Genomic DNA, 25,814 nt, shown 5'->3' with positions numbered 1-25,814 from the left:
GCTGAAATTAGGGCATAATCAAGGAGAAAGGAGCGTTAAAGGGGAACAACCAAACAGAACCATGACATTACCTCCCTCTGGTGCCCCCCTTCTCCCATGGTTCTCTCTGATCTCCTATCAGACTCCTTCTTCTCCAGCCCTTTACCTTTCCTGCCCATCTAGCTCATCTTCCAGCTAGTTCTCCTTCCTCTCCCCCCCCCCCCACCCACTTTCTTATTCTGGCATCGTCCTCTTTCCTTTCCAGTCCGAAAGAAGGGTCTTGGCTTGAAATATCGATTGTTTATTCATTTTCATAGCTACTACCTGACCTACTGAGTTCCACCAGCATTTTGTGTGTTGGTCTGAATTACCAGTGCCTGCAGAATCTCTTGCACTTAGTATTGCGTTTGCCTTCCTTCCTATCTACTCAATCTACAAGTTATCCTTTTGCACCTCCATTTTCTGAACTAGCTCCCAGTTTAGAAACTAGTCAGCACTTTAATTCCTTCTGAATTCGCTACCCAGCTTGGCTTCCCCAGCTTTTTCCAACAATGAATTCTACCCGCTGGCTAAAGATATCCCTCCTCATCTCTGCTCTGAAGGGTCGTCCGTCTATTCTGAGGGCAGACTGCATTGCATCTGCCAGGTTTTGCCCATTCTCCTAATCTATCCAAAAACTATGTCCACTTAGAACAGAGATGAAGAGCCAGAGGGTGGTAAATCTGTGAAACTTGTTGCACCATTGGCTGTGGAGGCCAGGTCACTAGATACATTTAAGGTAGATATTGATAGGTTCTTGATTAGTCAGGGCATGAACAGTGGGGAGAAAGCAGGAGAATGGGGTTAAGAGGGAAATGGATCAGCCATGATGAGATGGGAAAGCAGATTCGATGGGCTGAATAACCTAATTCTGCTCCTATGTCTTGTGGTCTTATGATCTTAAGTAACAAACTAGTTGCAATAATCCTGTCTTTTATTCCCCAGATGTCCCTCATTAATTATTTAGAAACCACTCACAGAATTTACTTCACTCCCCCACCAATTGACAAATTTGGCTTAAGCAGAGGCTCCATTCTCTTCATTCACATTAAGTCAAAAATAAAACCAGGAAGTGTCAGTTTCTGCTTATGAAGTTATCAGCTGAAAAGTGTTCATTATCTTTCACCTAGCCAAGGATTGACTTCCACACATTTACACACAATTTCAGTTAAGGAACATAAGATCCAGTACATTACCCATTATTAAAATTAAAATAGAACATAATGTAAGTACAATGGGAAAATAATGCGACAATAAAAACTTGCCAATGCTGTAAAGTTGAAATTTAAAGAGAAAATGCATAGGTACTCAGATCAAGCAGCATCTGTATGTAATCGCAACATCTCACTGTTACCAGTCCATAAAGGGAAGATACTGAGGATCTTTACTTAGAGCAAGGAAGTTACACTTTACTTTGAAGTCATAACCAGAATCAACAAGGATACTTGTCCTCATAAGGATGACAGGCACAGATTATGTGAGCTGCTCGTTAACTCTGCGGCAAGTCAAATCATGACTGTTGGTGCTAATTGGAATATGCCAGTGATGCCACTGACATCCTGACATCTCCATGTACCAACCATGCATGCACAGTTGACACGAAAGCCGCTGCAAGAGCAGAACACTACTGTGCTGGGACAATGCTTCTGCTCCCTGAACCACTCTGCAGAACGTAGTTGAAAGGCTCACAGGATTTGATGGTTCACTGCACATTGCACAATCTTCCCAACATGTGACAAGTAACTGCCACCAGCATTGAGCTCATAAGCTAAGGTACGGGTGCAAGGAGAAGAAGAGAGAGGGCACTGGGAAAACAGTGACATTTTCTATGAATGCTGTGTGCAATAGTACGTTGAGAACATAGTCTTGAGACACTGAAATGAACTGTTGTTGCTTCTGCTGCTAAATAATTCAGCAAAACTACTTGTGGTGGGGGGAGGAGGGAAGAGGACAATTGTAGTGTACAATGGAGAAGCAGGTTCTCAAATCATTGTTGTTCTCGATACTGGGGATGGGAATTAAAGCTCTGACATACACGGAGTGCTGATTCCACCCATTCTCGGTGAGTAAAACACCTGGAAGAGCCAAAATAAAGAGATTCAATAAGATCACTCATCCTTATCTTATCTAGAGAAATGGAGAATGGAGGTCACTGATGCCCAGATGACATAAGAACATAAGATATAGGAGCAGAAGTAGGCCATTCAGCCCACCAGGTCTGCCCCACCATTCAATCATAGCTGATCCAATTCTTCCAGTCATCCCAACTCCCCTGCCTTCTCACCATGCTCTTTGATGCCCCGGCTAATCAAGAACCTATCTATCCCTGCCGTAAATACACCCAATGACTTAGCCTCCACAGCCACTTGTGGCAACAAATTCCACAGATTTACCACCCTCTGATGAAAGTAATTTCTCCACATCTCTGTTCTAAATGGATGTCCTTCAATCCTGAAATCATGCCCTCTTGTCCTAGACTCTCCTGCCACGGGAAATAACTTTGCCATATCTAATCTGTTCAGGCCTTCTAACACTTAGAATGTTTCTATGAGATCCCCCTTCATTCTCCTGAGCTCCAGGGAACACAACCCAAGAGCTGCCAGACGTTCCTCTTACGGTAACCCTTTCATTCTTGGAATCATTCTTGTGAACATTCTCTGAACCCTTTCCAATGTCAGTATATCCTTTCTAAAATAAGGAGCCCAGAACTGCACACAATACACAAAGTGTGGTCTCACAACTACCTTATAGAGCCACAACATCACATCCCTACTGTTATATTCTATACCTCTAGAAATGAATGCCAAAATTGCATTTGTCTTCTTCACCACCGACTCGACCTGGAGGTTAACCTTTAGGGTATCCAGCACAAAGACTCCCAACTTCCTTTGCATCTCTGTATTTTGAATTCTCTCTCCATCTAAATAATAGTCTACCCATGTATTTGTTCTGCCAAAATGCATGACCACACACTTTCCAACATTGTATTTCATTTGCCACTTTTTTGACCATTCCCTTAAACTATCTAAGACTCTCTGCAGGCTCTCTGTTTCCTCAACACTACCCGCTCCTCTGCCTATCTTTGTATCATCGGCAAATTTAGCCACAGATCCATTAATTCCATAGTCCAAATCATTGACATATATCGTAAAAAGCAGCAGTCCTAACACCGACTCCTGTGGAACTCCACTGGTAGCCAGCAGCCAGCCAAAATAGGACCTCTTTATTCCCACTTTCTGCTTTCTCAATGCTCCACCCATGCTAGTAACTTACCTGTAATTCTATATGTCTTATCTTGCTAAACAGCTGTGCGGCACCTTGTCAAAGGCCTTCTGAAATCCAAGTACACCACATCCACTGCATCTCCTTTGTCTAACCTGCTTGTAATTTCCTCACAAAAATTGCAGTAGGTTAGTCAGGCAGGATTTTCCTTTCAAGAAGTCATGCTGGCTTTGACCTATCTTGTCATGTGCCTCCAGGTACTCTGTAACCTCATCCCTAACTATTGATTTGAATAACTTTCTACCACTGATATCAGGCTGATAGGTCTATAGCAGGGGTCGGCAACCCACCGTCATTTGCAAGCTTGAGGAGTTGATCTTCCTGCGCTGACATGAATGATTCACCAGAGACATTCACAAGTGGGTCACGGACCCACTCCTTTGCACGTCTTGGGTCATTTGTGGTTGGGAAGTAACGCTCGAATTCGGTCGACAGCGAAGATAGGTGATCGCGCACCAGCTGTGAGAAAGATGGTGCAGCCTCAGTCTCTCCCAAAATCCCAGCTAATGTAGGGAACATGTCAAATATGCCCCCTGTCCACTCGCCGTCCCCACAGTTCCAGTTTGGCACTGAAAGCAGACACTTGATCTGCAAACTTGAAGACAGTTGTCATTCTCCCCTGAAGTGACAAATTGAGTTCATTGAGCAGGTTGAAGATGTCACACAGATAAGCCAGTTTTGCTATCCACTCCTCGTCACTGAAGTGTACTGCCAGTGGTGACTTTTTTCCTGAAAGAAATCTCTGTAGCTGCTCTCTTAACTCAAAAATCCTGGCCAGGGATCTCCCCCTTGATAGCCACCTGACTTCAGTGTGTAAGAGAAGCATTGTGCTCTGCATCCATTTCCCCGCAAAGCTGCTCAAACAGACGTTTCTTAGCCTTAGCAATACGGCTAGCCACTAAGTACGACGCTCTCAGAGCAGCAGCATTTGTGGAGATGGTGGCTCTCAGCACTTGCTTCTGTCCCGCTTGCTCACGTTTTTTCTGCTCAAAAAATTCAAAGGGTTTGTCTTTAAGTGCAGGGTGATTGGACTCAAGGTGCCGAAACAGTGTTGAGGGCTTTAGTGCCTCACTAGACAGCTTGTCTCCACATATCACACACAGGGGGCTTGGAGCGTGCCAGTCACCAGTCGCAGTAAAGACATATTTTTTGTACGACTTGTCGTATTTTCTGTTGAAGGAAGCTTTCTTTTTTTTTGTAGTCTCGGCCTCAGCTGTCTCTGTGTTATCATCATCGTTAGACCTTTTATGTCCCCTACCACCTCTTCTAAAGAAACTCCCAAGCGACGTTTATTTTTTACTCATCATACCGCTAAATCATATTGTTTCCTTGCGGCCCGGTACCGGTCAGTGGCCTGGTGGCTGGGGACTACTGATCTAATACATATTAATAAGGTAGTCTGCCTTCCTGTCATTCGTATATACCAGTGTTTGGTTTGGAACAAAACGGAACCTGGGGTCAGTGTAACAAGACGCCATGCATGTCCATCAGTGTGATAGTGTGAAACACTCAGAATAAGGAAAAGTCACTCGCGGGCCGGATAAGCATAGTATCCCAATATTTGCTCACGGGCCATAGGTTGCCTACCCCTAGTCTATAGTTTCCTTTCTGCTGCCTCTCACCCTTCTTAAATAGCGGTGTAACATTTGCAATTTTCCAGTCATCTGGTACAATGCCAGAATCTACCGATGCCTGAAAAATCATTGTTAGTGCCTCCGCAATCTCTCTAGCTACTTACTTCAGAACCGAAGGGTGCATTCCATCTGGTCCAGGAGATTTATCCACCCTCAGACCATTAAGCTTCCAGTAAACCTTCTCCGTTGTAATTTTCATTGCACATACTTCACTTCCCTGACACTCTTGAATGTCCGGTATACTGCAGATGTCTTCCACGGTGAAGACTGATGCAAAATACGCATTCAGTTCCTCTGCCATCTCTGACTCTCTCATTACAATATCTTCAGTGTCATTCTCTGTTGGTCCTATATCTACCCTCAATTCTCTTTTACCCTTTATATACTTAAAAAAGCTCTTAGTATCTTCTTTGATATTAGTCGCCAGCTTCCTTTCATTATCCTTCCTTCCTTTTCCTTCCTAATGACCTTCTTGGTTTCCTTCTGCAAGTTTTTAAAAGCTTTCCAATTTTCTATCTTGCCACTAGCTTTGGCTTCATTATATGCCCTCTCTTTTGATTTTACTTTGGCTCTGATCTCACTTGTCAGCCACTTTCGTGTCCTCCTTCCATTCAAAAATTTCTTCTTATTTGGAATATATCTGTGTTGCATTTCCCTCATTTTTCACAGAAACTCCAGCCATTTCTGGTCTGCTACCCTTCCTGCTAGTGTCCCTTTCCAGTCAACCTTGGCCAGTTCCCTTCATGGGTAAACGTTACTGAACCACACAATATGGCTTCCGCATCCCGGAGTTCTTGTACTTCAAAGTTCCCACATCTTCAGTCTGTTGCTGTTAGCACCCTGGATTGCATTGACTGCCAAACAGAAATTTGACACCATAGTCTGTGCAAAATAGATTGCTCTTTAAAAATTTTGTTCATTAGTAAGAGTTTCCAGGAAATGAAGGAGATGAGTAATTGTTCTGGTATTGACTTGCATCATTGTAGCATAATTTGTGCAATACATTTGAAGGGTCACGGTGTATAAATGTGGAACCAGCAAGCAGAGAGGAATGAGATTGGTGCACCTTACAACACTGCATGCAAACAAGATGAAAAGCATCATCTTTATTTTCGCTGCAGTCCAGATTTTCTACTGCTCTGGTAAGTATTGAAAACTGCTGTTGAATAACTGGATACTGCAGATGCTAGAAATCTGTGTCAACACGCTCAAAATGCTGCAAGAACTTAGAAGGTCAGGCAGCATTTATGGAGGAAAGTGAACAGTGGATGTTTCAGGCCAAGATCTTCACCCAGACTTGACTCGGCCTGAAATGTTAATCATTCATTTTCCTCTGTAGATGATGCCTGACCTGTGAAATTCCTCCAGAGTTTTGTGTGTGTTGGACTATGGTTTGTTGTTCTGATAATCTGTGTAATATTAATCTAACAAAAACGCAGCAAGTATAATTTTACATTCTAAAATATCTTAATGTTACTTACAGGGCTGCATAAAATTGTGATTAGAGCAGTTGATAAGAAACACTTGACTAAAGAGGTAGATTTTAAAGAAATATAGTAAGGAGGGGAGGTTGAGGCAGAAACATTTAGCTATCAAACATATTTTGTTCTTTAAATCTGTTTTTATTTTGTCACAGCACAAACATGTGGAGAGACAGCCTCTCCAGAGGCAGAGCTGGCACTAAATGCCACAATCACAAGGGCGAATGAAGAATATGCAATCAGTAACATCTTTGCTGTGCAATCGTGTGAGGTTGTACAGGTAAGTGCTATTAAATTTTACTGATTCATTTTTATCACTTGCCTAGTATTAAATAACATCAACAAGAGTTCATTCTTATGAAATTGTAGTGATCATCTTTTGGGAAATTAGATCTCACCAGTCAAAAATAAGAGCTATTAAGGTTGGACATAGCATATTAGATTAGATTAGATTCAACTTTATTATCATTGTGCCAAGTACAGATACAAAGCCAATGAAATACAATTAACATCTGACCAGAAGTGCAAAAGAATAGTATTATTTACAAAATAACTGCGAATAAAAAGTAAGTGCTACAGCATACAAATATAAAAGTACTGAGACAGTCCAATATGGATGCAGTACTGCTTAGTGCTGTGATGTGAGGATCAGCAGGGTCATAGCCTCAGGGAAGAAACTCTTCCTGAGCCTGCTGGTGCGAGAGCGAAGGTTCCTGTAGTGCCTACCGGCTGGGAGGAGAATAAAAAGTCCATGGTTAGGATGAGATGCATCCTTGATAATGCTTTTTGCAGGCGGGCAGCGTTAATGATAGATGTTCTCAATGGTGGGCAATTGGGTGCCGATAATCCGCTGGCCGGTTTTCACCAACTGGTGGGTGAATATTAAGAGAATGGAAGATTGTTCAGCTTACAGAATATAGAGCATAGGAAGGAAAGGACCATTTTCAGCTTGGCTGGCTGTTAATACAGCATACCAAAATGTTGCTTATGGGGTTATATGTACGCTTATCCTGTATTAATGCCTGTGGGTAAATAATTTCAAATTGGCAAAACAATGTAAAGCAAAAAGATTGTGGTGGGGAGGGAGTGGGAACTGCAAAGATATGTGGACAGATGTCATGATTTACCTGGAAAGTACTAAAAGTGACAAAGTGAGTTTATTCATTTTAGAAATAAACATAGAGAAATTTAATATTTTTTAAATTTAAAATAAACAATGTCAAAATTCAGAGCAATTTGGACTTATTTTTTTACAAACAGTGTCAGATAACCTGCAGGTGAAGCAAACAATTAGAAAAGCAAATGAAATGCTGACCTGGGTGGGAGAGTGGAGTAAAAATATCTTGGTGTATTTGTATAGGACCTCTCCAGTTGTACTCACCCTAACTTTGCCACTCATTATTTTGTACATTTCAATAAGGTCATTCCAAAGTGTTGCATGCTCCAAGGCATAAAGGCCAAGCCTGCCCAATCTCTGTTTATAACTCCAGCCCTCAAGTGCAGTCAGCATTCTTGTAAATCAGATGAAATTGAATACAACAAAATACTTACTGCAGCTTAAAAGAATAAGAGTCAGTGTTATTGAAGCTTATCATATATTAAGAAGAATTATTAGAATAAAAAATTGAGGTTGCTGAATAATATTTGAAAACAGATTATCTGTGCAGAAGTTATAGGAGCAGCTGAATATCAGAAGCAGAGCAAAATGCAAAACTGCAAGTGTACATCTCATCTGAATGACAATAAATTACAAGGCTCTTGGTCTTTGAATGAGGGCTGTAAAGAAAAGGGACTTTCCTATCTAGTGGATATCTCCATCTGGCTCTCCACTGAATGCAGGAGTTGATAGGGACTTAAAGAAAAAGGCAATTGTGCAGAAAAGTGGATGGGATAAAGGATCAACCATGTTTTCTTGTAATGATGGATAAAATTCAACAAATCATGTAACCCTTCTGCTCCTGTTATCTTTATTCTGATGTTAAGAAACATTAAATGACACTTTTGTAAAGGCTGCTTATATTAGGACAAAGGTTTATTATTGTTGATATTTTAATATCTATAACTTTCACAATACTTGACTGTAAATTGTGTCCAAGTAAGTGATTTTATGTTGTCATATATTTTCTCATGTTTTTGAGAAATTCTTACCATGAAATTTAGGTTATTAACACAATAATAGAACTTCCCTGTTCTAACATCTTTGTAAATGTGAAATAGATTTTCCATTGATCTACTGCTGATCGAGAAGAAGCACTCAAAGGAGAAAGAGAGAGCACTTAGGGTAACATCTCCCAGTAGGTACTAAAGCCAAGGGTAAGAAGTAGAAGGAACCCTGAATGTTGAAGGATAGCAAAGGTTGAATAAGAGGGTAAAGCTTGCATATGGCAGGTACAGGTGGTACAGGACTGTCAATAATATTAAAGAAATTAACAAGGGAAAGAGTGGCACAAAATATCATAGGTGGACTGGATTAATGTAAATCTGAAGGAGTTGTGTAAGTATATTAAGAACAAAAGGATAAGCATGGAAAAAGTAGGATCTTTGAGGCAGTAAGACACAGGTAAGAGCCTAAAGGAGTTTTTTTTTCATAAGTATCAACAAATAAAATGAATTTTGAACTTGAAGCAAGGAAATAATGGTAAATGTGGTACCTCTTTTCAAGAAGGACAGCTGGAAATGCCTACTGACTATAAACTTGTGAGTCTAACATCACTAGGACAAGAGTTATTGAAAGGAATTATATTGTAGATCCTCCTGATACTGGCCACTGCTGTAACTTATACTGGATACCATCCTTAGACATATCAAGTCATTTCACTTCATTGTGGTAATGCACAGGGATTTCAAATGACACAGTTGGATGGAAAACAATGTGCAAATACTTTTAAATACTATTCATTGAGTATAAAATTGTTCTTCTTTTTAGACCATTCCTCTAACAAATGGCTTTTCCCTGCTGGACATAGCTATTAGTGTCCAGGAAACTGAATGTGCTAAGAATTCTACTTTGGACCTGGCAGAGTGTCCTCTGAAACCCATCTCAGATGCTGTAAGTATTACAAAGTTTGCCAATCTCTTTTCTGTTGTCATCTGGGGCTATTGGCCCCGTGGTTCCATAGTGCTGTGATCTCACAGGGAACGTGTGAAGATTAGTCCTCACCTGGTTAACATCTCCTGAGGACTCCCACACAGCAGAAACTATTAAAGCGACTGTCTGTTACCTTGCATTATAGGGGCAACTTTGCAGGGTTATAATGTTGTTGTGTAAACAGTGAGTGGGGAGGGAAATTGCTTGGCAGTGAGAACCGAGACTCACAGTCATGTGGAAATTGGATTGGATGAATGTACCGACACACTGTTCAGCACTCGTGCTAACTATTGATTTGTATAAATATTCTTTATTTTTTAGAACATAGAATAGTGCAGCACAGTGCAGGCCCTACGGCCCACATTGTTGTGCCGACCCTCAAACCCTGCCTCCCATATAACCCCCCACCTTAAATTCCTCCATATACCTGTTTATTAGTCCCTTAGATTTCACTAATCTGCCTCCACCACTAACTCAGGCGAGGTATTCCATGCACCAACCACTCTCTGAGAAAACCTTCCTCTAATATCCCCCTTGAACTTCCCACCCCTTACCTTAAAGCCATGTCCTCTTGTATTGAGCAGTGGTGCCCTGGGGAAGAGGCGCTGGCTATCCACTCTATCTATTCCTCTTATTATCTTGTACACCTCTATCATGTCTCCTCTCATCCTCCTTCTCTCCAAAGAGTAAAGCCCTAGCTCCCTTAATCTCTGATCATAATGCATACACTCTAAACCAGGCAGCATCCTGGTAAATCTCCTCTGTACCCTTTCTAATGCTTCCACATCCTTCCTATAGTGAGGCGACCAGAACTGGACACAATACTCCAAGTGTGGCCTAACCAGGGTTTTATAGAGCTGCATCATTACCTCGTAACTCTTAAACTCTATACTTCGACTTACGAAAGCTAATACTCCATAAGCTTTCTTAACTACCTTATCTACCTGTGAGGCAACTTTCAGGGATCTGTGGACATGCACCCCCAGATCCCTCTGCTCCTCCACACTACCAAGTATCCTGCCATTTATTTTGTACTCTGCCATGGAGTTTGGCCTTCCAAAGTGTACCAGCTCACACTTCTCCAGGTTGAACTCCATCTGCCACTTTTCAGCCCACTTCTGCAACGTATCAATGTCTCTCTGCAATCTTCGACAATCCTCTACACTATCTACAACACCACCAACCTTTGTGTCGTCTGCAAACTTGCCAACCCACCCTTCTACACCCACATCTAAATCGTTAATAAAAGTCACGAAAAGTAGAGGTCCCAGAACCAATCTTTGTGGGACACCACTAGTCACAACCCTCCAATCCAAATGTACTCCTTCCACCACGACCCTCTGCCTTCTGCAGGCAAGCCAACTCTGAATCCATTGGGCCAAACTTCCCTGGATCCCATGCCTTCTGACTTTCTGAATAATCCTACCATGTGGAACCTTGTCAAATGCCTTACTAAAATCCATATAGATCACATCCACTGCACTACCCTCATCTATATGCCTGGTCACCTCCTCAAAGAACTCTATCAGGCTTGTTCAACACGATCTGCCTTTCACAAAGCCATGCTGACTATCCCTGATCAGACCATGATTCTCTAAATGCCTATAGATCCTATCTCTAAGAATCTTTTCCAACAGCTTTCCCACCACAGATGTAAGGCTCACTGGTCTATAATTACCCGGACTATCCCTACTACCTTTTTTCAACAAGGGGACAACATTCGCCTCCCTCCAATCCTCCGGTACCATTCCCGTAGACAACGAGGACATAAAGATCATAGCCAGAGGCTCAGCAATCTCTTCCCTCGCCTCGTAGAGCAGCCTGGGGAATATTACATCAGTCCCCGGGGACTTATCCATCCTAATACATTTTAACAACTCCAACACCTCCTCTCCCTTAATATCAACATGCTCCAGAACATCAATCTCACTCATATTGTCCTCACCATCATCAAGTTCCCTCTCATTGGTGAATACCGAAGAGAAGTATTCATTGAGGACCTTGCTCACTTCCACAGCCTCCAGGCACATCTTCCCACCTTTATCTCTAATCGGTCCTACCTTCACTCCTGTCGTCCTTCTGTTCTTCACATAATTGAAGCATGCCTTGGGGTTTTCCTTTACCCTACTCACCAAGGCCTTCTCATGCACCCTTCTTGCTCTTCTCAGCCCCTTCTTAAGCTCCTTTCTTGCTACCCTATGTTCCTCAATAGACCCATCTGATCCTTGCTTCCTAAACCTCATGTATGCTGCCTTCTTCCACCTGACTAGATTTTCCACCTTACTTGTCACCCATGGTTCCTTCACTCTACCATTCTTTATCTTCCTCACTGGGACAAATTTATCCCTAACATCCTGCAAGAGATCTCCAAGCATTGACCACATGTCCATAGTACATTTCCCTGCAAAAACATCATCCCAATTCACACCCGCAAGTTCTAGCCTTATAGCCTCATAATTTGCCCTTCCCCAATTAAATAATTTCCTGTCCTCTCTGATTCTATCCTTTTCCATGGTAATGCTGAAGGCCAGGGAGCAGTGGTCACTGTCTCCCAGATGCTAACCCATTGAGACCTGACCCGGTTCGTTACCTAATACTAGATCTAGTATGGCATTCCCTCGAGTCGGCCTGTCAACATACTGTGACAAGAATCCGTCCTGGACACACTTAACAAACTTTACCCTGTCCAAACCCTTGGAACTAATCAGATGTTAATCAATATTACGGAAGTTAAAGTCACCCATGATAACAACCCTGTCATTTTTGCACCTTTCCAAAATCTGCCTCCCAATCTGCTCCTCTATATCTCTGCTGCTACCAGGGGGCCTATAGAATACTCCCAATAGAGTAACTGCTCCCCTCCTGTTCCTGACTTCCACCTGTACTGACTCAAAAGAGTCAGAAGATAGCTTCTTCCATCTGGAAACAGGTACATATTCTCCCAGTATCTACTATCTTCATTAAATTTTCAGCATCTGTAGCTTTCTGATTTTCAAATTCCAGATGGTGTGTGTCAGTATCTCCCAATGATGAATCCCAATGCAATCTCATGCACCTAGTTCTCATACAACGTTTGGTGACCAGACCGTTAGTCACCCATTCTTGCCCCATAACAACTGGTTTGTTAACCTCATGGGATTCCTTTTCTTATTAAGGAATATGAGAATAAATATATACCAGAGTTATGCAACAGAATATTTAAATTATCTGCAGCCTTGGAATTGGATTGACCTCAGTGATTGAAGAGCAGAAATACAAAGCCACTTTCAAAATGATAGTGTTTTCCAGATATATATTTTTGATCATTTTGATTTTTGATATATTGGGGGCTATTGCTAAGGGCCTGCAATGGATGCGGAGCAGCCGGGGGCAACAAATGGTTCCAACCCTGCACCACCCACCTGGGATCAGTAGTTCATCTGCTGCCCGTTTTAGCCTGGATCTGTAAATGCGTCAGTTACTGGTTTGGAGGCGCTCTGTTGAATCCATCACTAATTTGTAAATAATTTACCTTTCTCAAAGTGTCACTTCCTCATGTCACACCTTCTCTCAGATTCCCAGTGGGATCTGCCATAGAGCTGCAGTCAACTCGGAGATCACTCTAGCTAGAGGCTTCCTGATCTTGATTCTCTATCCCCTGTCTGACTATCACCCTCAGCAACTGATCTGATCCCACCCTCTTCTCTTAAGTTCAACTATTGAACTAAATCTCGCACTTAAAAGCTAACACTAGTAATGTAACCATAAAAGTACTAAATTATCGTTTAAAAAATCTTGTTCACAGTTAGCAGATGTATGACTCCAATGCCACCATTGATTCTCAATTCCTTTGACCAAGAAAGTCAATGAGCTCACAAAAAGGAGATTAATAGAACATAGAACATAAAACATTACAGAACAATACAAGCCATTTGTCCCAGGATGTTGTGCCGACCTTTTAATTTACTTTAAGATCAATCTAACCCTTCCCTCTTACACGCCATTCCATTTTGCTGTTACTTAAGAGTTTCTTAAATGCCCCTATGGTATCTGTCTCTATCACCACCCAAGGCAGGGCTTACCATGAACCCACCATTCTCTGTGTAAAATACTTACCTCTGATATCCATCCCACTCTATAACTTCCCCCAATCACCTTAAAATTATGATTCCCTTGTACTGGCCATTTCCACTATTGGAAAATGTCTCTGGCTGTCCACTCAATCAATGCCTCTTATCAACTTGTATACCTCTATTAAGTCAGCTCTCATCCCCTTTCACTCCTGAGAAAAAAGCCCTCGCTCGCTCAACCTATCCTCATAAAACATGCTCTCTAATCCGAGCAGCATCCTGGTAAATGTCCACAGCAACCTCTCTAAAGTTTCCACATCCTTCCAATAATGAGATGACCAAAACTGAACACAATATTCTAAGTGTAGTCCAACCAAGGTTTATAAAGTTGCAATATGATTTCATGGCTCTTGAACTCAATCCTCTGCCAAAACACCATGCACTTTCTTAACCACCCTATCAAATTGTGTGGCAATTTTGAGGGATCTATGAACATAGACCTCAAGATCCTTCTGTTCCTCCACACTGCAAAGATTCCTGCCATTAACCATGTATTCTGCCTTTAAATTCAGCCTTCTAAAGTGAATCACTTCACACTTTTCCAGGTGGATCCCCATCTTTCACTTGTCAGCTCAGCTCTGTATTCTGTCAATATCCTTCTGTAACATGTGACAAACTTTTACATTATCCACAACTCCATCAGCTTTCATGTAATTTGCAAATTTACTAACCCACCCTTCAACTTTTTTGTCCAAGTCACAAAGAGCAGGGGTCTAGAACAGTTCAGAACAACAATGGACAACAATCTCCAGGCAAAATATGCTCTGTCTTCTATGAGCAAGTTAGTTCTGCATCCATATAGCCAGGTTTCCCTGGATCCCATGCCTACGACTTTTTGAATGAGGCTATCATGGGAAACTTAACAAATGTCTTACTAAAATCCGTATACACCAAACCCACTGTTCTACCTTCATCATTGTGCTTTGTCACATCCTCAAAGAATTTAGTCAGGCTCGTGAGTATGACCTACCCTTCTCAAAGCCATGCTGACTATCCCTAATGTGACTATGCTTCTCCAAATGTTTATAAATCCTGTATCTAAGAATCTTCTCCAGTAATTTGCCCACCACTATAGTAAGATTTATTGGACTATAATTCCCAGGATTATCCCTGCTCCCATTCTAGAACAAAGGAATAAAATTTGTCACCCTCCAATCATCTGGTACCATTCCTGTGAACAGTGAGGGTGAACAGATCATTGTTAATGGTGCAGCAATTTCTTCCCTCACTTCCCATCGTAACCTGTCATGTATCCCATCCAACCTGTGGGATTCATCTATCATAATATTTTTCAAATGTTCCAGCATATCTTCCTTCTTAACATTGACACGTTCTAGCATATCAGCCTGTTTTATGCAGTCCTCAAACACATTAATGTCCCTCTTACTGCTGAATACTGATGCAAAGCATTCATTAAGGACCTCCCCTACCTCCTCCAACTTCAGATAAATGTTTCTTCTTTTATTCCTAATCGATCCTACATCCTCCTGTACTTCACATATGTGTATAATACCTTGGGGGTTTCCTTATTTCTACTCTCCAAGTCCTTGCCATGCCAGCTTCTAGCTCTCCTAAGTCCATTCTTCAGCTCCTTCATGTCACTCTCACTGTCTTGTTTTTGCAACCTTTCAAAATCTGTCTCCCGATCTGTTCCTCTGTGTGAGAGGGTCTATAGAATACTCTCTATAGAATGATTGCTCCCTTCCTGTTTCTGACTTCCACCCACACTGACTCAGTTGAAAATCCCTCCAGAACGTTCTCCCTTTTTGTAGCTGTGATCCTATCCCTCAATAGAAATGACACTCCCTCACCTCTTTTACTGCTTCCACTGTCCTTTCGAAACATCTAAATTCCTGAACATCCAGCAGCCATTCCTTTCCTTGGGACACTGCACTCCTCGTCTCCCCACTTCCCTTCAGAGCCTCAAAGCCAATCTCAATGCCATAGACCTAAGTCGCTGAGGGTTTACTCTGGTAGTACCATAGGGGTACTCTGCACTGGCTGCCCATTCCCTTCCCCTTTGCTGACATTCTGCCAGATACCTGCCTCCTGCAGCTTATGGGTGACCACCTCCTTGTAACCTTTATATATCACCTCCTGAATGTTCTGTATGATCTATAAGGCACCCAACTGTAGCTCCAGTTCCCTAATACTGCAGCTGGATACTCTTCACACGAATGTAGTTATCAGGGAGATTGGTGGTCACTCAAAACGCCCACAGTTGACATGAGGAACACACAAATAACCTTGGATCCATTCTTTCTATTCTGGGTAGACACCGATAGACAAAGAAAGAAACAAGGAAAGAAACTTACCAGAAATTTATCATAGCCTTTGCTTCTTCTCACTGGAGCACCTTGAGCCAAAGCCTCAAGCTCTCTACTCTAACACTGTCCACTCATACAACAGACACTCCCACAATGGTCACTCTGCTTAAACCTCATTTCTTATTACAGGCCTTTGCCAAGAGTCTAATAATCCATGATATCTCAAGCCCTCCGAAAAGTTACAAAACTTTTTATAGCTCATGCTCACTGTTCTAAATATGTGATTGCTCATGAATATTTTGAGCCCACTGCAAAGCTAAGAGTATTGCATTTTTTAGAGAAACTTTCAACGGATAAACAAATACAAGTGTCTCTAGAGTGTGTCATATGCTACTCACCCTGACCTCTTCGAGAACCGTCACCTTGTCATGGTGGAGAGACAAGTGGGTTCCCGAAATCCAAAGAGAGATGCTGCCTGGAGTTTAGCTCGTGGTAGGGTCACCCATGATGGTAAAGTCAAGGAAGAGTTTCTAGACAAAGAGCAATTCATCCACAACGTTAACGGTGGATCTGGTGGAAGATGATGTCATATCACAATAGCAGTGTGAGTGGAGAAAGACTGCCGCAGTGAAGGGTTTTCAGTCATCTTTCACTCCATGCTACTGGACACTGACATTGATCTGTCAAGGCCGCCCATTCATTAGCCTCCCCAAGTTAAACAAGGTCACACATAGGCGTTCCCCATTAAGGGACCTTACTTTGACGATAAAACAATGCCTATAGGAATAACCCACTTAAAACTGATGCCTATGAGCAATAGGTCAATATTCTGAGGATGGTAATTACAAATCTGCTGCTTTGAAAGTTTTATGGAATTACATTCTGTATACAGGAGACTGCTGATTGTACAGGCCGAGTCCTAATCGAAGAGGACAGAGTTCGTAGTGTCATTATTAATTGCGCAAATACCACAGCAACAGACCAACTTGATACATCAACTGCCACACCAACAACAACAGGCACTGCACTAAACCCATCCAGTACCTCAGCAAATACATCAGCTACCACACCAACAACAACAGGCACTGCACTAAACCCATCCAGTACCTCAGCAAATACATCAGCTACCACACCAACAACAACAGGCACTGCACTAAACCCATCCAGTACCTCAGCAAATACATCAGCTACCACACCAACAACAACAGGCACTGCACTAAACCCATCCAGTACCTCAGCAAATACATCAGCTACCACACCAACAACAACAGGCACTGCACTAAACCCATCCAGTACCTCAGCAAATACATCAGCTACCACACCAACAACTAGACAAACCTCAACAGTGAATATGACATCAACAACGAGGATGACAACAACAACAACAACAACAACAACAAGAAATCGATCATCGTCATCATCCTCTGAAAGTAGTGAATCATCAGAAAGATGTTCAAGAAGGGTAATTCATGGATTTTCATTGAATTTATTGTGAGAATGTGTGCAAAAACAATAGCATAAATATTTAATATTTTTAACTTCCAATGTAAAAATAGAGGAACTGATTTGAACACTGTTTTATAGAGCCATAGGACTTAAAAGTTATTTCAGCACAGCACGGGAACAGGCTCTCCTCCACACAATGTGCTGACCGTGACGGCAAACCAAACTAATCCCATCTGCCTACACCTGGTCAATATCCCTCCATTCCGTGCCTGCTTATGTGTCTGTGTAAATGATCTGTCAGGTAGGCAACATAATGCAGAGTCAGAGAGCTGTACAGCAGGGAAATGGGCTCTTGACTCAACAAGTCCACGCTGACCTTTATGCCCACTTACACCAATCCTATTTGCCTGCATTGGGACAGGCCTTTGATGCTTTCAGGATTTTGTGTTTTCTGAGCATGGGAGAGGGGAGAAGGGAAAATTGTTGGGGTGGATGTGGTCTTTAATTTTGCTGCTGTTGTATTGAAGCAGTGAGAAATATAGTCCACAATCAGTTACTTCATCTTGCTGACACAGTGCAAGAATATTATTGCAACATCACTCAACCAACCAATCTGTCTCATTCCTGCATATTTTCTTGTTGCCATTTCAGATTTACTAACAACAGTTGTATCATCTGCGAATGTGTAAATGGCGGTGAGATGTGCTCAACCACATTGTCATGAATGTAGAGAGAGTAGAGCACGTCGCTAAGTACAATTCCTTGAGTTGCACTTGTGTTGATTGTTAGCAAGGAGGCGATGTTATCACCAATTAGTAATGACTAGAGTCTCATGATGATGAAGCTAAGGATCTAATTGCAGAGGGATATGCAGAGTCCCAGGTTTAGAAACGTGATTATTAATTTTGAGGGTATGATGGTATTGAAAATTGAGGTGTCTTTGATAAATAACAACCAGGCATATGTTTTTCTGTTGTCTACATTTCTTTGATGTAAATTAGAGAGGGTCAAAGGGCTCATGCCAAATTCCTTTAGCCTTCTGAGAAGGTAATGGCACTGGTGAGTTTTCTAGGCTGTGGCGTTTATGTGGCTGGACCAAGTCAGACTAATGATGATGTTCACCCATAGGAACTTGAAATTCTCACCCTCTCAACCCAATAGCATTGGTGTGGGCAGGAACTTGTGCACCACACCTTTCCTGAGGTCAATGTCCAGATATTTTGTATTGCTGTCTTTGACAGAAGGGTTCTGGTCATGACACTTTGTCACTGAGCTCTCCCGTACTCCGACTCATCTCATTTGTAATATGGCCCACACCAGTGGGATCATCTGAAAATGTATAGATGGAGTTAGAGTAGAATCTGGACATGTCATGTGTGTTGCAGAAGTAGGGTAGGGATTGATGATACAGCTTTGTGGGGCACAAGTGTGTTCACAGTAGTTGTGGCATAGGTTTCAATGCTGATCCTTACAGATTGTTGTCTGTTGGTCAGGAGGCCAGGAATCCAGTTGCAAAGGTATGTGTCGAGTCCCAGATCTTAAGTTTGGAGATATACTCCACTGACAACCCTCTGCTGCTGATTGCAAAAGTTCACGTCTTGGAAGCTTAAATGAATCCTGGAATGTCCAGATTACAGTAGAAGAAGTGTTGAATGTGTTAAAATGCAAGAAGGCAGACAAATTTCTGAATCCAGACAAGGTGCATCCACAACACTATGGAAGAAGAAAATGTGAGAGCACTTACACAACGTTCCAGAAGACAGAAGGATAGCAAATTATTTAAGAAGGGATGGACAAAACCTCATCATAGGTAGATTGCAGGAAAGCATTCTGAGGGATAAGAAATATTTACATTTGGAAAGGCAGGACTTGATTAGGTGTAGCCAGGATAGTTTTGTGTGTAGGAGAGTATATTTTAAGCACTTGATTTAATGGTTTTAATCAAGTGCTGAGGAAGGTTATTGAAGGGTGGTGATAGATGTGGTGTATACGGATTTTCCTAGGGCTTTTGATCAGGTTTCACATGGTGAGCTGCTCCAGGAGGTTAGATAGCATGGCATCCAAGGAGAGCTAGAAAACTACATACAAGATTGTATGGATGGTAGGAAACAGGTGGATGAATGATTTTCACACTGGAGGTCTGTGACTCATGGTATGCCCCAGCAGTCAGAGCTGAGCCCATTGTAATTTGTCAACTAAATTAATGATATGGATGAGGCTATATGAAGAACACTTAAGAAATAGTTTGTAAGTTTGCAGATGACGCTAAAATAGGTGGTGTCATAGGCAGAGAAGAAGAGTATTAAGGATTTTTGTGGGATCTTGATTGGTTGGGTAGGATGAGGAATGGTAAGTACAATTTATTCTAGGTAAGTGAAATATGTTACATTTTGTAAAGATAAATCAGCAAGAGTTTAACATTAAATGGGTACTGTTGTAGAACAGAGGAACCATGCGGTACAGATGCATAGTTCCCTTACAGTGAAATCACAGGTGAAAAATGCTTTTGACATGGTAGCATTCATCAGAGTGTTGAATATAGAAGTTATGAGGTTACGTTGCTATTGTACAAGACTATTGTACAAAACAGATTTTTTTGGATCATTCTTGGAGTACTGCGTTCAGTTTTGATCATGCTGTTATAGAAGGATGTGATTAAAATGGAAAGAATGCAAAAAAGATTTACATGGACTTGGACATAAATTGAGGCACTGAGATATAGGGAGAGCCTTTCATCTTTGGAGTGGAGGAGACTGAGGGGTGGGTTCATAGATATAAGTGAAGTCACATGGGGGATAGAAAGGGTGAACAGTTTGTTTTGTCTCCAAGATTGGGAAAAGAAAACTAAAAGACATAGTTTAAGGGGATAGCTAAAACATTTCATCATAATCCGAGGAGAAACATTTTTACACAGCTTGCGGGAGATATATGGAACTAGCTGCCAGAGGAAGTGGTTGAGACACGTATAACAGATGCTTTTAAGAAGGGTGTTGGCAGGTATATGCATGACCTGTTCTGGTCCAAGTTCTGGAAAAGTGGGGTTTGTTTGAACACACAGCTTGTCGGCATGATCATGTATGAGACAAAGGGCCTTTACTTGTGCTGTACTTCTCTATGACTCTAACATTAACTGCACGGTCAGAGCACAGGGATCCCTTCAAAAAATAGCATTGGATTTTGTAAGGACAATATGTTATCTCGGCCCTTCATCATTTTCCATTAGGCCTTCAATTTTCTTTTCTTTATGAAATCCATTAACGACTGAACCTCTTGTGCATTTTAGAAGTAACAGACTTTACAGTCATGATATCCTTGGCATTTTCATTGTTCATCTTAATTTTTTTTGTCTATCTTCAATGGAAACAATTTCACACTGCCTTCTAGATGACTCATTATCTTAAACACCTCTATCATCTCCACTCTTTTCTTTTTCTGCTCAAAGGAGAATAATCCCATCATCTTCAACCATTCCTTTTGAACATTTTTGGCACCCTACATAAGGCCTTCACAAAAATCTTAAATGTAGTGACTTGGACTAGATGGTATAGCCAGGTTGATCTTTAATAAAGGCTCTTCATAAATTCTCCACCAATGTGCTCTATGCATCTATGTTTGAAGCTCAGGTCTCTGTGTACTTTTCACAGCAACTTTCACAACCTACAAATGTTCTACAAATGTTGGTGGACTTAGATCTTTGAGCTGATGCACTTTTGTTAATATTAGATTACTTATTGAAATCAAGAGAGCATATGTTTAAGATAGAGGAAGGAATTTCAAAGGGGATTTGAGAAGATTTATTTTGTACATACAATGTTTGATAATCTGTAGCTCAGTGTAGAGGAGGCTGGGGTTGATACAATTGTACTTTTATGGCGTATATAAACAGATAGCTGTCTTGGATTTGTTGTATTGTCTCTCCTTCTCTTCACATGTACTATTTCTTCCTCCAGTGCTGCTTCACCCTCTCAATTATTTCTAATTCCACATCCTACTCCCAGTGGGTGCGTTTGAGTAATAACATATCTGGCTCATACTCAGAACCAAGAGTTGAGCTCACCCAGCTACAACACAGCCCAAGAGTGTGAGAAGTGTTCCATATTTTCTCACATGGCAAAGGATATACTGTACATTTAATGAGAACAAGGTGACCTGCTCTGTATCCATCATTCAAGCTCCTTAAATTCATTGATACATCTGTTCACAATTATTAACTTGCTTTTACCACATTATTGTAGGTTAGTTAGACTCACTGCTCTCATCAGCATCTCATCCCATCCCTGCCCCACAGTCTAAGGGGAAAACTGTGGCACACAAAGCTTTCCTATCATCAGATTTTGTTGGTATCGGATTTAACCAGCATTATTTTAAATAACCTTTGGAATGAATTCCTTTGAGAATTCTAGCATGGTACTGACATCAAAACAGATTTCAGCCTATGAGTTTTACTGATGCTGGGAGCTTTGGACCAACTTAAAGCAAACCTGGACAGAAATACCTATGAGCCATGATCAGTGACAGTGACCTGAATATGGTATTGTGGCTTACAGTAGGCAAATCTGCCACCCCAGCACCAGCACATGCACCAGGACTAAGTCCCATTTCTCAGTAGCTGTCCAATGCCACTGTGGGCTTAAGTAGCTGAAGTGTATTAATCATGGAATCCAACAGCGATGGTTTCCCATCTCTCAGACCGGGAAATCTATCAGCTGAGGATATACCAAGTAAAAAAAACTAAAACTACAAATCCAAAATAAAGTTAAGAAAATTCAGGAAATTCTCAACATACCTGCACAGAAGCCACATTGTGTTTTTATTATTTTTTAAACTTATGCATTATGATAAAATTAGTGCAACTATAACAAGCTCTTTGCAATTGTTGAGAAGAATTGGTTGCTAGGTTTTAGTTTTTAGTTCATTTAAGTTAGATCACAATTTGCATGAAAATATAAAAACAGTTTTTAACTTTACAGTTATTTGAGTAGGTACAGGCTGTTCTCTAATGTTAGAGACTATGAAACACATTTGTATCAATCCAATCTTGCTGACAGCTATAACAGCTGGTGAGTCTGAGAATGGGGGCCACACCAAAGCTGTTCTACGAGTGTCACTACCCTAATATATACTCGGCTGCAACAATGAGCAGATGGCCAGGTCTCTAACAGAAACCTGCACTAGATTGCACGTTGGAAGAACGTGTCCCAGAATGGCCTGTGATTTGGGGTAATGGTATAACTGTCCCAATATTATAGAATAGCCTGCATCAAGGAGTTTATGAAAATCAGGCCACACATTACTGAGAACATAATGCTTATGTTCTCCTGTTAAGTGCTTAAAATATATTAATTCATATATTGCATGCAGTTACAGAGCCACATCATGAAAACTTCCATAAGCTAACTAATGGAGGTTCAATCTGATCAATGCATTCTGACAATCAGGTGCTTAAAATGGACAGGTCTGTTTGCATATAAGATGTGGTTATTTTGAGCAGAGGCAGATTCAAAGATGCTGTCATAAACATCAGCAGAAAAAGGGCATTATTTTCTTTTGGGTAACTGTATAAATAAAACATTTTATCCTCAAAGTTTGGCTGGAGAAGATATTGGAACTGCAGGAGGAGACGAGATTGGAGAAGGGGCAATAGGAGGAGGTGGAGTCCTCACTACAATAGAAGACAACTGATCAGTCCATATAGGAGTACTTATGCTACAAATACAGCTTACAAGGCAGAGGAAAATGGAGAGTAAAATGAAGGCTTGGTAAGTATCAACTCAGTTATTTGTCAACTTCTGAAAAGGAAATTCTCATTTTGTTTTATTTGTGTAATTACTTTATTGTATAAAATAGGCCATCTCACCCAGTTGAGTTTTCCTGATATTTATCCTTCAAATGAGCACAAATCCTAATTCCAGTTCTTTTTTTTTTAATTTTATTTTTATTTGGATAAGGAGTTCACAATTATCATGTACTTTTTTCACACATATAACCTTTTCCATTTTTTTATATGTATAAAACTACAATTATTTATACATTCTTAAGTACACATTGAGATGATATAAAAGTAAAATAAACACTTAAATAGGTAATTATGTACTGTGGTAAATCTTTTTCACAAATATGGCCTGATCTGCTGAGTATTTCCAACATTTTTCTTTTTTTTATTTTCAAATTTCCAGCCTCCGTAGTTTTCTTGATTTTCATTCACTAATCCATTTTTCCTATTGAGATCTTGTAAATATGTTTATATGGAAATGAAATACATAATCATCATTTGCTTTAATATCCTTTACTCATCCAACTGCCCATGAATGGAGTTGAAATTTCTGAGTATTTGTTCTTGATTTTTTTGCAGTAAAAGCATTTCAAATTAAATAATTTATTTCATGTTCACACAATTAATATTACATGACAAACACACAAAAGCAGTCAATTTCTACACACATATGTCCAAGGGGAAGACAATTTCATTTATTGTTACTTAAGGAAAATGATTACCAAAAAGAATTTTGAAAAATGATACATTAATGTTCAGTTGAAGCTATGAGAATCATTCAGAACCACTTTCATTACTAATAACTTCAATGAAGTGAAATTTGCTGTTCCATGTCAGCAGTGCAGTATAAAGGCATAAAAGTTACAATAAATTACAACATAAATATAAGAAATAATGTGGTAGGGTTTATGGGTTCATGTATCATTCAGAGATCTGATGGCAGAGGGGAAGAGGTTGTTTCTGAATCAATGAGTGAGAGTTTTTAGGTTCCTGTAACTCCTGCCCAAGAGTAGTAATGGGGGAGTGGGGGGTGGGAAGAGCATGTCCCATTAGATGACGACTCCTTGTGATGGATGCTGTCTTCTTGATGCACCAACTCTTGAAGATGCCCTAAATAATGGGAAGGTTTATACCTCTGATGAAAGCTTGAAATAAACAAACTTTTCAATTTGAATTTCAGATTTTATAGTAAAACCAATGGATGAAGATACGAAGACAAATAGAATTAGTCCATATGAATAAAATTATTGGTCATAAAAACGTAAATTTACACATAATGTTTCATTTTTAATTACAAGTAGTGTGCTATTAAATCATTAGTATTTTATGCAATAGCTTTCAATGGAATTTACAAAGTTCTTGTTGTTCATTGATGTGCAAACTAATTAGTTTGAGCTATTTTCTATTCCTAATGTCCTTGAATAAGAAGTAGAATCATATTATTGGGTTTAGCTATGTCTGTCTTCAGGGCATAGCTGCCTGGTGGTGAGCATTCCTTAATGAAAGCACGTAATTTGTGAAATTGGACCAGACTCCTTCATGTGTTGGGCGCGTGGCCAAGTGGTTAAGGCATTCATCTAGTAATCTGAAGGTCGCTAGTTCGAGCCTCAGCTGTGACAGCGTGTTTGTGTCCTTGAGCAAGGACCTTAACCACATAAGGCGCCTCACACAGACTTCCAATCTGCGCTTTGTAAGGCATGAAAACGCCTGACGCAGGCCTCTCATGGTCTGAGTCGACGTTCCCTTCCCCTTCCCTTCCATTCATGAGAGATTCATGTAAACATTACTGACATCTTCCTCTCATTAATGGTACAGTATAACATTCATTTCCATCCACGTTGCCATCAACTGTAGGATGTTTTGTATTACGGTCATGGAACAGGCTCAGAAGAACTAGGAACACTTCACTCTAGGTTATTGGTTTTTCTGCTCTTTATATAAAATTTCCACAGTTAGAGAACTTTAGAGTGCATTTTTCTGCTGGGATATTCACTCGCATTTCTGCTGGGATAGTCATCTCTCACTCCTCTGCAGCCTCTGTCATTTCCTTTTAATAAAGAATTTGTTGTTTCTGTCCATCGGCCATTGAAGTGTCTTCTCTGAATGATGCACAGCAAGATGTAGGGATGTGTAAAATTGGGTGAAGTCCAATCAGGAACAGTTCATATCATGCGTCTGCATCTTTCTGGATGGAAACTGCCCTATAGCAGCTTGAAATCAAAATATTTTCCAGTTTGCTTGCATAGAATATAATTTGGTGTTGGTGATTAATGCAAGAATGTTTGAAATGCCAAAAATAGAGGTATAATCCATTGTTTGTTGAGAGATTAAACATCTGATCCCTGGGTTCAGCAAATAAAGGTGACAACCAATTCAGATATTTATCTATTTCCTTAAATGGTAAGATTTTTAGCTATCTTAATGCTAATAGTTGTCTTAATTCTTGTATTGAATACAAATCTAATTATCAGAACCTTCTGAATGTCTTATGACCTTTTATTAATGGGAAGAAATAAGTCTTGAAGCTCAATTCATTTCAGAAGATTGGTGCTCCAAAAATAAGTAAACACCGCTTCTCATCAAATCATGAATTCTGCCATTGCCATCAATTGCAATAAGGCTCAAGTACAATATCTAATGGGTGTTTAATCCACTGATCATCTTCTTTGTGTCACAAGGTGGAACAAGTTTCTCACCTTTTGTCAGGTCATGAATG

The 25,814-nt window shown here is 40.7% G+C and overlaps 1 protein-coding gene across 3 annotated transcripts; it reads left to right on the top strand.

The window, feature by feature from the left end:
- The first annotated feature begins 5,983 nt into the window (after window positions 1–5,983).
- Window positions 5,984–25,466, top strand: LOC134347659 (uncharacterized). 3 transcript variants are annotated; one of them, XM_063050028.1, is made up of 6 exons: window positions 5,984–6,076; window positions 6,571–6,695; window positions 9,342–9,464; window positions 16,772–17,341; window positions 22,911–23,084; window positions 24,279–25,466. In XM_063050028.1, the coding sequence occupies exons 1-5, from the start codon at window positions 5,986–5,988 to the stop codon at window positions 23,070–23,072; spliced, it is 1,071 nt and encodes a 356-aa protein (XP_062906098.1). In that variant the 5' UTR covers window positions 5,984–5,985; the 3' UTR covers window positions 23,073–23,084; window positions 24,279–25,466. The 3 variants fall into 3 exon arrangements, 1 of the variants encoding a protein (XP_062906098.1); XR_010018224.1 differs by lacking the exon at window positions 5,984–6,076 and adding an exon at window positions 6,279–6,310; XR_010018223.1 differs by lacking the exon at window positions 5,984–6,076 and adding an exon at window positions 6,400–6,470.
- The last annotated feature ends 348 nt before the right edge of the window (window positions 25,467–25,814 follow it).

The sequence above is a fragment of the Mobula hypostoma genome, chromosome 6 (genome assembly GCF_963921235.1).
Source record: "Mobula hypostoma chromosome 6, sMobHyp1.1, whole genome shotgun sequence".
Taxonomy (NCBI): Eukaryota; Metazoa; Chordata; class Chondrichthyes; order Myliobatiformes; family Myliobatidae; genus Mobula; species Mobula hypostoma.
The sequence above is the reverse complement of the archived record's forward strand: the minus strand, read 5'-3'. Positions and strand labels throughout refer to the sequence as shown.